General features: G+C 43.4%; 3 protein-coding genes across 4 annotated transcripts; 2 read left to right on the top strand and 1 right to left on the bottom strand.

Moving 5' to 3' along the window:
• Positions 1 to 559: 559 nt before the first annotated feature.
• Arc42 (Activator-recruited cofactor subunit 42) lies at positions 560 to 2227 on the top strand. Its single transcript, XM_018008601.2, has 2 exons — positions 560 to 733; positions 804 to 2227. The coding sequence occupies exons 1-2, from the start codon at positions 700 to 702 to the stop codon at positions 1988 to 1990; spliced, it is 1221 nt and encodes a 406-aa protein (XP_017864090.1). The 5' UTR covers positions 560 to 699; the 3' UTR covers positions 1991 to 2227.
• Positions 2228 to 2396: 169 nt separating this feature from the next.
• Ask1 (apoptotic signal-regulating kinase 1) lies at positions 2397 to 9101 on the top strand. The gene is made up of 11 exons (XM_018008394.2): positions 2397 to 2822; positions 2932 to 3126; positions 3954 to 4123; positions 4202 to 4295; positions 4376 to 5176; positions 5239 to 5577; positions 5641 to 6443; positions 6514 to 6663; positions 6727 to 7590; positions 7656 to 7928; positions 8005 to 9101. The coding sequence occupies exons 1-11, from the start codon at positions 2703 to 2705 to the stop codon at positions 8207 to 8209; spliced, it is 4014 nt and encodes a 1337-aa protein (XP_017863883.1). The 5' UTR covers positions 2397 to 2702; the 3' UTR covers positions 8210 to 9101.
• ninaE (neither inactivation nor afterpotential E) lies at positions 8742 to 10721 on the bottom strand. Of its 2 annotated transcripts, XM_089462519.1 has the most exons (7): positions 10579 to 10721; positions 10460 to 10515; positions 10327 to 10396; positions 9757 to 10247; positions 9549 to 9696; positions 9195 to 9472; positions 8742 to 9128 (listed from the first exon to the last, which is right to left on the bottom strand). In XM_089462519.1, exons 2-7 carry the CDS (start codon positions 10465 to 10467, stop codon positions 9002 to 9004), a joined length of 1122 nt encoding a protein of 373 aa, XP_089318645.1. In that variant the 5' UTR covers positions 10468 to 10515; positions 10579 to 10721; the 3' UTR covers positions 8742 to 9001. The 2 variants fall into 2 exon arrangements, with proteins under 2 accessions (XP_089318645.1, XP_017864103.1); XM_018008614.2 differs by having other exon boundaries at positions 10460 to 10666.
• Positions 10722 to 12264: the final 1543 nt, after the last annotated feature.

Below are 12264 nucleotides of genomic sequence, written 5' to 3'. Positions count from 1 at the left end.
AGCAATTTGTAGCCTCGCAATTAAATTAGCAAAACATAAACATACAATGAAAAAATAAATAAAATAGTCAAATGATGTAGGTAGAAAAAAAAACTCAAAACTTGACTGCAAATCAATAAACAAGTATGGTGCCAATTGAAACACGTGCAATTCACTTATAAACACTAGTTCTTATTGTCGCTTTCAAAATAAATTGTGCCCTATGTGCGTCTTTTTATAGAATTAAATGTAATTGTGCAATAAAAAAAAACGTTAAACAAGTTTGTGAGAGCTCGAACTTGGTCTGCTTCTTCTTCTTTTCAGCGGCGCAGGCGTACTCCTTACGATAACATATCTATTAATTGATATCCTTGCGTACTGAAACTGAACAGATTCTGTGGTTTTTATACTAAATATGGGTTTTAGATAAAATAAACGAGTTTTGAATAAGACTATTTATGTTGGTTATAAATTTAAATTTCATTCAGTTTAATTTAAACTTTAACATTGCCCGCGCTGTAAGTACCGCAAGAATAACATTATGTTAATGCAATACGCGACCGCCGTTTGTGTACAATATATCGATAGACCCAAAACTGCATATCGAATCCATATTTGTTAATAAGCGGTTTAATTTACAACATAATAATTGCTTCAGCACGGCTACCAATTTGCTAAATAATTAAGGAAAAAGTATATTTAAAATTTATTTTTAGCAAAATGCAGTCCATATTAAGGAGCAGTCTGAGTGTTGGTAAGTTAACGTTTCCACTGGACTTTGACTTGTTGATATGTATACTCGATCATCCTTAACACCTTATCAGCCCGTCAGACACTGCATAGAAGGCAAATTGCCTCGCTCGCTGCTCTACCAGATACGCATCAGATGCTGCAGAAAACATGCCGTGACTTTGCCAACTCCGAGCTGGTGGGTGAAAATGCCGCAAAGTTCGATCGTGAACATCTTTATCCAGGGGAACAAATTAAAAAAATGGGCGAACTGGGCCTCATTGCCGTCTCTGTGCCGGAGGAACTTGGTGGCACCGGCTTGGATTATCTGGCTTATGCCATTGCCATGGAGGAGATCTCACGTGGTTGCGCCTCAGCTGGCGTGATAATGTCGGTCAATAATTCTCTGTATTTGGGACCATTGCTGGGCTTTGGAAATGATGCTCAGAAGGCTGCCTACATCACGCCATACACAACAGGCGAGCGTGTGGGCTGCTTTGCTCTGTCCGAGCCTGGCAATGGCTCCGATGCGGGCGCTGCGTCCACCGTGGCCACGGAGAAGAGCGATCGGTATGTGTTGAACGGCACCAAAGCATGGATAACGAATGCCTTCGAGGCGGAGGCAGCTGTAGTCTTTGCCACCACCAACAAGCAACTGAAGCACAAGGGCATCTCCGCATTTATAGTAGATAAGGGAATCAAGGGCTTTTCGCTGGGAAAAAAGGAGGACAAGCTGGGTATACGCGGTTCCTCCACCTGCCAGCTCATTTTCGAAGACTGTGAAATACCCAAGGAAAATCTGCTGGGCGGAACGGGCCTTGGCTTTAAGATTGCGATGCAGACTCTGGATGCTGGACGCATTGGCATCGCTGGCCAGGCGCTGGGCATTGCGCAGGCCTCCCTGGAATTGGCCGTTGACTATGCGCAGAAGCGTCAGGCCTTCGGCAAGCCCATATCTAAGCTACAGGCCATACAGCAGAAGATTGCGGATATGTCGTTGGCTGTGGAGTCGGCCCGTCTACTAACTTGGCGTGCTGCCTGGCTGAAGGACAACAAACTGCCCTATACGAAGGAGGCGGCAATGGCCAAACTGGCTGCCTCCGAGGCGGCTACACTGTGTGCTCATCAGTGCATCCAGGTCTTGGGCGGTATGGGCTATGTAACCGACATGGCAGCCGAACGGCATTATCGAGATGCGCGCATCACCGAAATCTACGAGGGAACCTCCGAGATTCAACGGCTGGTTGTGGCGGGCTCAGTAATCAAGGAATACGCTAGTTAATAATATAATGCCAGCTCGCTTTAAAACAGATACTTTTAAGTAAAAAGTCTTAATGCAATAAAGTCTTGAAAAGACTAAAAGATGCCCGATTTTAAATACGTTTAGGCATGCAACAGGTGTTATGTGGGCAAAGTAAAATTTAATTTATTGGCTATGCTTAACGGCCCCTTAAATAAATTACCTAAAAAAATTATTTGTTTATATATATGCTAACGAAATAAATTCAATAACTATGAATTTGTTAATTTTTCTAAACAAGCTCCCAATTCATGTTATTTGCAATATTTTGCTGTTGAACTATACCACTGTGTTCTCTGGTCAGTGCTATACCGTAAAGCGGACGAATTGCGCTGTTAAGACGCTCTGTTAAATACACGCAAATCACGCCATGTGAAGTATTTCCACTTGCGCTATACCTGGTCACACTGTCAGCTATTTTACGGCGGCGTCAACATCCAGTCTGTGCACATTTTAACAAAATTTCGTTTTGTTTGGTAGTAATACGTTATAAAACATTTAGCACAGTGTAATTTACGCGAGTGTGTGGTAATGAAGCTGTTTACAATTTGCAACAAACCCAACGCACGTTAGCAACAACGTACTAACTCTGCTGCGTTTCACGTATACCCCTTCCTCACCCTCCCATCCGCATCAACCTTCAATAGGCGCTGCGCCAGGAATAGCCCAATAGGCCAATACAGCGACAGCAGCTATGGATGTTGTTTGTGTAATTGACACCATTGTGGGCGATCATTTAGAGGATCGCCTCTGCGCCCTAGAGGAGGTCAAACAAGCTGTACAATCGGCTGGAGCGAACTTTCAGCGTGTGCAGGTGCGTTGGCGATTCAAATGAAAATACAACAATAATAATGGGAAAAGAAAAAACTAAAGACACCAAATGTTATACAATAATAATAATTGAAAATGTTCGGTCTCTGCAGTTCGAGCGATTGGATTTTGGCGAAACGAATGTGCTGGAAACATTCTATAATGCCGATGTAGCCGTCATTGACTTGAGTATATTAACCCAACAGCGTCCACTCTCCTATCACTATGGAGTGCGCGAAAGCTTTGGCATGAAGGAGAACATTTTAATTTACAACGATTTGGAGTCCAAGCAGACGCTCAGCCTAAAGGTGTGTAGACAAACAGTTGTGCACGCGTTTAGATTTGCAAAGATGTTGACAGTAAATAAATAAAAAGAAAACAGCGAATGCAAAGCAAGAACAAAAACACAGCATAATCGGCCCTGTTTTGCCGATAAGATAAATGACAGAGCAATAAGGTTCTTTTTCTAGTTTGATTTATTTTTTTTTTTTTAACATCAGACGCAGCAAGCACTCGTGTTTGTTGCTGTTAGTTTTTGCTATGCTTCCGTTCTGTGAAACAAGGAATTGTTGTTATTTTTGTTTTTGGCCGCTGCAGCACGAAGCGCTAAAACAATAAAAGAACAACAAGAGCAACAACAAAAGCTGAACGGACGCCAACGCAAAACTCAAAACAACACGCACACCGCTCACACACAAACAACGTAACACAGACACACACACACACATACACACATAAGCATGCTCACAATAAACAAACGCTATGCTTGCTTGCACTAACAGTGGCGTGCGTAAAAGCATGTCTAGCTTAAAGAATGTTTGAGGAATTTGTTTGTTTTGACATTATAGCGTCCACAAAACAGATTTAACTTTATAAAAACAGTTTAGTCCAAAAATACATGTCTGCTTTCGTTTATAAATATTTCTTTTATAACGTAGCATATGTATTGTCTAGATTAAATAATGTTTGATGCAAACTTGCACTTCTAACGCTGATGTTCATAAATATATATCTGTCTAAAAAAAAATGCCTGCTGAGAAGCAAATAATGTTTTACGCAGCAGCACATCGCCTGCATCACAGTGGCGCCCAAAAAAATATGTCCAGCTCTTTAATATCCTAACTCTGCTTTACAGCTCTCTTGTGCCAACTACCTGTTTCTCAGCTATAAGCGTAACGCTGAGACCAACACCTGCAATCTGACAAACCAGGCCAGCACCAAGGAGCAACCTACTGATGGGCGTGTGCCAACCACATTACAGGCGCGGCTCAAGCGCAAGTTGCAAGATGTTGAAATACAATCAAAGTCCGTACTGGCAGCACACTCATCATTTCATTGCAATACCGGCCTTTTATTTACATGAACTCTTTCTCCCCACTGCAGGGCCCATATGCGGGAAAAATTTCTCAGTGATATGCGAGCGGCGCGTGATGCCTACGCGCCCAGCGACGATAAGCTAAAGAGCATTCTACATGGGGTAAGTTCAACGGACATGCCTATGTTTACATATACATGTCTGGAGGCATGATTACTCAATTGATTTGGCGTTATTTTTAGATGCGTAAACGCCTGGACGATCCCCACGTTCTCTCTGGCGAGGTATTGCACAGTTTTATGTGCTCCCTGCGGGATGTGCAGGATTATGATGCAATGGTGCGTCTGGTGAATGATTTGAAGAACATACCAAATACGCGCAAATATGTGGAGACAGGAAATATGAGTTTCTTGTATGCGTTCGCATTGAATCGACGCAATCGACCGGGAGATCGAGAGAAAGCACTGGAATCATCACTCAAAGCGCTCGAGAAGAAGGAGAATCACTTTCCGGACATGTTGTGCCTGTGCGGACGCATCTACAAGGATATGTTCGTGGAGTCGGACTGTACGGATAAGACGAGCCTCGAAAATGCCATCAAGTGGTATCGCCAGAGCTTCGAAGTGCAGCCAAATGAATATGCAGGCATCAATTTGGCTACACTGCTCGTGATCGAAGGCAAGGAATTTAGCAATACGGTCGAGCTGCAGCATATTGGCATGACACTGAATAATCTCATTGGCAAAAAGGGCAGCTTGTCGACGCTCAATGGCTACTGGGACGTGGCCACATTCTTTGAGATATCTGTGCTTGCCGAGGACTACGTCAAGGCCATCCAAGCAGCCGAGTGTATGTTCAAGCTGAGGCCGCCTGTTTGGTCGCTCAAATCAACTATTGGCAACATATCGCTAATACATCGCTTTCGACGCAAGCCCGACGATCGACAGGTGCCCATTGAGGAGCAGGCCTTTCAGTTCTGGATGGATTTCTTCCTGGAGGCCATAAACGTCAATGAGATTAATAGTATACGTTTTCCTATATTGGTATGTACTCAGTTGATCAATTTAAATATTCACTCATTGAATAAAATTGTATTCCTTTGCAGATACTCGAACCCAACAAGATTTATATGCCCAGTTATGTGACCATCAACATGGATGCCGACGAGAAATCCATACAGATTGTCAACATATGCGTGGCTCACTCGAAGAATGCCTGCAAGAAGCTGCACGACTTTCTGTTTGTTGCTTCGAAAATCAAGTCTGTTAGTCTGTACAAGCGGGACGATCTGTGTGCTTATCTCTATGTGCATCACAATTCGGACGATTTTCAAATCTACTTTCCGTCCACCGAGTGCCGGCAACGCTTTTACGATCGTATATTAGAAATGACTGCGGACCAGGAGGTATTTGTGAATCTGGAGACTGATGAGGCGCAAATCGAGGTGAGCGTTATTGAATCAAAGCGAAATGAAAATCCCGTATGCTAACTTATCAAACACTTTCAGTACGAGTACGATTACAATGAGCAGAATCGCAAGATTACGCTGGGTAAGGGCACCTATGGAACGGTGTATGCGGCGCGGGATAAGCAGACACAAGTCCGAATTGCCATTAAGGAGGTGCCGGAGAAGAACTCGCAGGATGTGCAGCCGCTGCACGAGGAGATCAAGCTGCATTCGCAGCTGCGTCATCGCAATATTGTACAGTATTTAGGGTCGCGATCGGAGGATGGCTTCTTCAAGATCTTCATGGAGCAGGTGCCCGGTGGTTCGCTATCTGATTTGCTAAAGACCAAGTGGGGTCCGCTCAAGGATAACGAGTCCACCATGGCCTTCTACTCCAAGCAGATACTGCAGGGTCTCAAGTATCTACACGAGCAGGACATCGTGCATCGCGACATCAAGGGCGACAACGTGCTTGTGAACACGTACAGCGGCGTGGTCAAGATCTCCGACTTTGGCACTTCGAAGCGCCTGGCGCGCATCAACCCCATGACAGATACATTTGCAGGCACTCTACAGTACATGGCACCGGAAGTCATCGACCAGGGCGTGCGTGGCTATGGGCCGCCCGCAGATATCTGGTCCTTTGGCTGCACAAATGTTGAGATGGCCACGGGCAGCCCTCCCTTTAGCGAACTGGGCAATCCACAAGCAGCCATGTTCAAGGTGGGCTTCTATAAGAAGCATCCCAACATACCGGAGGAAATGTCCACAAATGCCAAGAACTTCATACTGCGCTGCTTTGCCATTAGCGTTCAGGATAGGCCTTCTGCACTGGAACTGCTCAACGATCCTTTTCTCACAGAGTAAATAAGCCATACATAATTGAACATTGTCATTGCTCTGTTATTAACAGTGGTTTGTTCTGTCTTACAGTAAGCCGCGCAAGATGCGACCTGCTTTGCCCATTAATACCTCAGAGTTCGGACGCAGCATCTCTGTGCCTGCGGATCGCTTGGTGCACAAATCAAATCCGCCTTTGACCTACCATACCACATCGAATACTCCCACCACTCCCGAATTGGAGTAAGTACTAGCAATGTGCTTCAATATGCCTTTTATTTACTTTTCGTATGATACATCTTTTAGCGCACCGCTTGGCACTGCCTCGGTGGATAATGAAAGTAGTACACAGAATTTCATTATTGAACGTCGCAATTCCTCTGGCTATCTGCTGTCGCCAGACATCGAACCACAGACGCCGTCGCTACGCACCAGCATTAGTGATACGAGCGAAACGGATGGGTTTTATCGTTTGAAAAAGGATTCGCAGCGGCGTGCCACGCTATCCAAGGTACTGATGCTGGATGAATCGAAGATCTGCGAGATTTGGGAGAAGAAGATCAATGCCGATCAAAACTTTATAGCCATACGTAATAGCGATCTGGTGCTGCTAATACGCGGTCTGCGGGATTATATTTCAAACGAGAACGAGAAGCATCTGGAAGCGACCATCAACGAACTGAAGCAGAAGTTGGATAATGATACCGTCGCACTGGATCATCTGCACTTGGCGTTATACTCATTTCAGGATGCGGTTGTGTCGGCCCTGCGGCTGCACTGCATCAAGCCGCATTGGATGTTTGCGTTGGACAATCTAGTTAAGCGCGCCGTGCAGGCGGCTGTCACAATATTCTCACCCGAACTAGGCGCCAATTTGGCGGATAAGGATTTGTCGGGTAATGACGATGAGAGCGTGCATAACGCAGGACCACAGTCAACTCCAGATGTTCAAGAGAAGCAGCCAAATGCATTTGATAAGGTGCAAGTCGGTGGCAATGGCAGCGGCTCTGATCAATTGGATGGAATCGGCTCAGTGGAGTGTGTGCGAATCCTCCGAGATATACGCGACAATCAAAAGCAGAATCACTTAGAGATTATGGAGCAGAATCGTCAGAGTCTGCGTGCTCTGCATAGCATCAGTATCTATATGGGCGGACGCAAGCGATTAAGGTGAGTCGAGGATCGTATATGACATACTAAAATCTATAATGATTTTATTTCGCTTTGTCTTGCAGACGAACCTTCAACGGCTTCAACAAGAAGTGCCATAGAATGAGTCCGAGCGGGGCGGGAAATTCTGCGCCGCGTCCAATCCGAAATGCCAACACCCGCCGCCAGCTAACCAAGTACAATTTTGGTCTGCACGAGATAGACGAGCAATTGGAGCAATGGCTAGCGCAGCATCATATCGATGAATTCTCAAAGACGCTCATACTGAATGAAGGTTTCACGTTTGAGGACTTCATCTATAACATGGAGAAACTAGATTTAATGCGGCTGGGTCTGCGGTTAGTATTTTCTTTCTCATGTATACTATGTATATTCGGCTATAATATTACAACCATTCAATTTGATTTCTTTTAGTGTTGGCATCGAGGTGCGCTTGTGGAAACTCATCATTCAGGAACGCGCCTGCTCTTCGATGTGCATGGAGAGTCCATCCGACACGGACGACAAGCCGGTCAACAATAATACCATCACAACAAATTCAACTGATGAAGATATTATAAACCTTGCCAAGGGCAAGTTCAAGAAGAGCGAAAGCGAATACGCTTCTTGCAGCGAATGACTAAGCCGCCCCAGAAACCAATTGGATTTCAAGTAGAGGAGTGAGAGTGGGACAGGGAGAGAGGAGAATTGTTGTTGTTTTAACTGATTCTGTTTAATTGTAAATGTTGTCATATTTTTCGTGCTGTTACTAACAGTTGCAAATGCCTAGCCTTAAGTTGGAAGTTTTTTAAACGCCTTAAAATGAATTTTTCACACACACACATAAATTGTATCTATGTGTAGTGCGTGCATTGTTTTTGCCTTTTATCTACTATGCATGTTAATTTATAATACGAAACTTAAGTGCCTTTAAATAAAAAAAAAAAAATAAAAAAAAAAATAATATTAAAAATTAAAAAAGAAACATAATAAACTGAAATACACTGTGAAAAAATAAATGAAAGTGTTGAGCTAACTAAATAATGTTTTTGTTCTTGATGTGATTATAATTAATGTGTCATTCACATCTGTTAAATCGTTGTAGTTACTTTACAGATTACGAATGTTAAAATAACATAGAATGAATGCTGAGAATGATATAGTTAAAACAATTATGTAACTTTTCTAGTTCGTTTGCATTTATTTTTTTTTATAGATTTTTTTAGTCTTTATTGACATTGCAGAAGTTTGAATTTCACATATGTTAGTTAACATATTGCTGTTATGTAACAAATTAGTATTATTGTTATTCGAAAGCGTTTCGTTCTGTTGCTGCAGTTGTTCATGCTGTTGTTGTTGTTGTTTTGTTGCTGTTGTAATAAGTTGTTGTTATTGTTGTTGTTGTTGTTGTTATTGTTATTGTCGTTGTCTCTTATGCCTTGGACTCAGCCTCGCTAGCTGTCGCTGTGGACTGAGCATCACTGGACTTGCCATCATCCACCTTGCCAAAGACGCAGCAGGGGCACTTCTCCTTCAGAGCCAAGCGGTACTTGGGATGACTGTGGAGCAATGGGTGTGAGAATTAATTGATCATGACCTAAGGGTCAATATATTTATGTGTATACCTGATGCCGTATACAATTGGATTGTAGCAGGCAGCCGACTTGGCGAAGCAAGCGCCCCAAATGGTGTTCAGTGGTGTTAGGCCCTCGAACTTGAACAGGCCCATGCAGTTGATGACCAGGTATGGGGTCCACGCCATGAACCACAGTGAGATGGTGACCAGAGCGACCTTGGCCAGTTTGCCCTCAGCGCTCTTCTCAGCATCCTCGGACGAGCGAAGAGATTTGACGTTCATCTTCTTGGCCTGCTCGCGCATGGCTTTCTCGTGAGCAGAGACGGCCTAAAGGGAGAGAGAGAGAGAGAGAGAGAGACACATAATAGTGAAAGTTAGACTCGCACAGCTCAGCTCAACTTACAGCAATGATGAACCAGTAGGAGTAGCAGATCAGGAACAGCGGGATGTAGTAGACAAAGATGGAGTAGAAGATCAGATATGAGCGTGGATTCCAATCGCGTTCCAAGTAGTCAATACCGCACGATGTCAGATTACCCTCGGGCACATATCTGCCCAAAATCGAACCATAGTATAGAGACACCTCAGTTTTTTGTTAGTTTTCCGCTCACCTGCTCCAGCCGAATACGGGCGCCAGGCACCAGATGCTGGACATGAACCATATGTAGGCTATTTTGCCCAATGCCAATGGGATGGTCATTGGACGGCCGGCCATGCCCTTAACAATCACTTGATAACGATCCAGCGATATCATGCACATGGACCAAATTGAGCTGCAGCCGAAGGCCGAGCCCAGGCCGGCATAGATGTCGCACATCATTGGGCCGAGCACCCAAGTCTCAAAGTACAGATTAATGCCCATCATTGGCGTATTGGTGATCATGATGCCGAAGTCGGATATAGCCAGGTTGATGACCAACAGATTAGCAGGCGTACGCAACGATTTTGTGGTGGCAAATATGTAAATCACCACGCCATTTCCACACCAGGAAATCATGCCAATTATTATCATGTAAGCGGTAAGAATTTTCGCCCAGATGGGGTCCATGGCGGGAAACTGATTCCAATATGGGCTAATTAAGTGCGCCATATCGGGTGTGACCTGTGAGAGATAGTAAAACAAGTAAGCTCCCTCCTCTTATCGTTGTCTCACTCTCTCTCTCTCTCTCCCTCTGTCTCACCTTGTCTACTACCGATCCATTGGACAGTGGGGCAAAGTGTGGCCCCAGTTGTGTGGCTACTGCTGCAAAGCTACGCAACACAGAAATGTTTATAAGCAATATACTCTATAAACATTATCCGATGCCCGCTTACCTCTCCATTGTGAATTTGTGTATCCGCTATATCCCGGCTTAAGCTTTCACTAACTTCTGCGTTTTACATAAAAAGCTGCAAATTAGTTTGAATCTCTCTAAATTTCTAACACTTTTTACATAGATTTTGTATTTCCCCTGAATATTATTTCACTGGAGCGGACTATTCGCGGCGATTGGTCGTTGGAAACCTGCGTCTGTGCCTGGCTCAAGCGTTGCTTTTATAGTCTTGTCTTGGCCCATGTCCAAACAAATTCAATTAGTTCTTGCACTCGGAGGCCTAAAAATAAAGGCGTTAACAGCCTTTGGCTTATAACGTAAACTTAAACAAATATAACAAATATAATATTGCAACGATGACGCGACGACATCCAATGTCAATAGTTATGTACTTCAAAGGTTTCCCAGCTCCAGATTCGCTGGGCTGGCAGAGGGCCATCGTTTGAGCTGACATTGTGCCGCAAACAGCAAGAAAGTGGGCGTGGAAAGTCAGCGATTTAATGTGTCAATGCAATGTGCAAATATGAAGAGCAGCAACAAATCGATAGATGCGCCAGCCAAAGCAAACAAATGCCAAAGAAGCCCGAAGATTCGAGAGTTCATAAGTGCATTGAGCCCATGCGGCGTATGCGTAATGCTGGCATACGATATTTATATGTTGCGCATACGCCGTGTGGCGCGGCTTAGATGGATTCTAGCTGCAATACAATAAACAAATTAATGAAGGGATTAATTTAAAATAAATAAAAATGCAATATTAACCTATAAATTTGATAAATAGACTTGTATTTCATATGTATATTCTGTATGCTAAATATAATTTATATATATTATATATTCATCTTTATCCTTTCTTATTATATGCTAAGATTCACAATTTACAACTATTATTATTATTTAGATACAATATTTATTTTATTTTATAGTATTCTATTGATCACTCTCTATTTATTAACATTATTTAATTTAATTAAATGTGCTCTATATGTTCATGTCTTAATCATTTTCTATTTATATATCATTTGATAGACAAGGCTCAGTTTACAATAAATTGTATTTTTACTTCTCTATTGCTGCTGCATTTAATCAACCGTTAATGCTATTAATACTATATCCAGAGATCGAATCGGCAGCATTAGACGTAAGCTGCTTTTTTCATACAATGTGCCATCAATAGATCTATTCACACTTCAGTTGTGACGCTCGCGTTCTATTGTTAACGTGTCGTCTCACATGTCAGAGAGCGTCTAAACAAATACATAAAAAACGCGTGCGTGTGTGTGTGGTCCTCTAGGGTGTGTGGGTGTTGGGTTTTTTGTCAAATCTTCTACAGCCACATAAAGCGTGCTCTGTTTGTATTATGCGCACAGTAAAACCCAACACAGACACATAAATTGGGTCACACATAGCTAATCCAAGGTGAGCGACAGGGGGCTGGCGAGTCGAGGAGGGGGCACCCTTACATGGCAATGGAACGAGGCTAAACTAAATAGCTGTCAATTGATGAGACAATCAGCATCTCTAGAGGTTGAGATCTCTTGGTTAAAATCAATTACCGCAAAAGCAAAGCGCGCCAACGAAAAATGAGAAACAGAAACTGAAACTGAAACAGCAACAGCAACAGCAACAGAAACCGAAACATGCAATAAAGATAGAAACGAGCAGCAGATCAAAGCACAACGCTAACCGGAAGCTGCGCTTCGCTGGTGCGGCCAATGATCAACACGATAAAAATTATCATCATCAACTGATGATGATGAGCATTGTGAGCGTCATCACAGTAGCTACAACACTTGCTTGCGGTTA

The sequence above is a fragment of the Drosophila arizonae genome, chromosome 2, assembly GCF_054131065.1.
Source record: "Drosophila arizonae isolate 15081-1271.41 chromosome 2, UAZ_ARI_1.0, whole genome shotgun sequence".
NCBI lineage: Eukaryota > Metazoa > Arthropoda > Insecta > Diptera > Drosophilidae > Drosophila > Drosophila arizonae.
The sequence above is the reverse complement of the archived record's forward strand: the minus strand, read 5'-3'. Positions and strand labels throughout refer to the sequence as shown.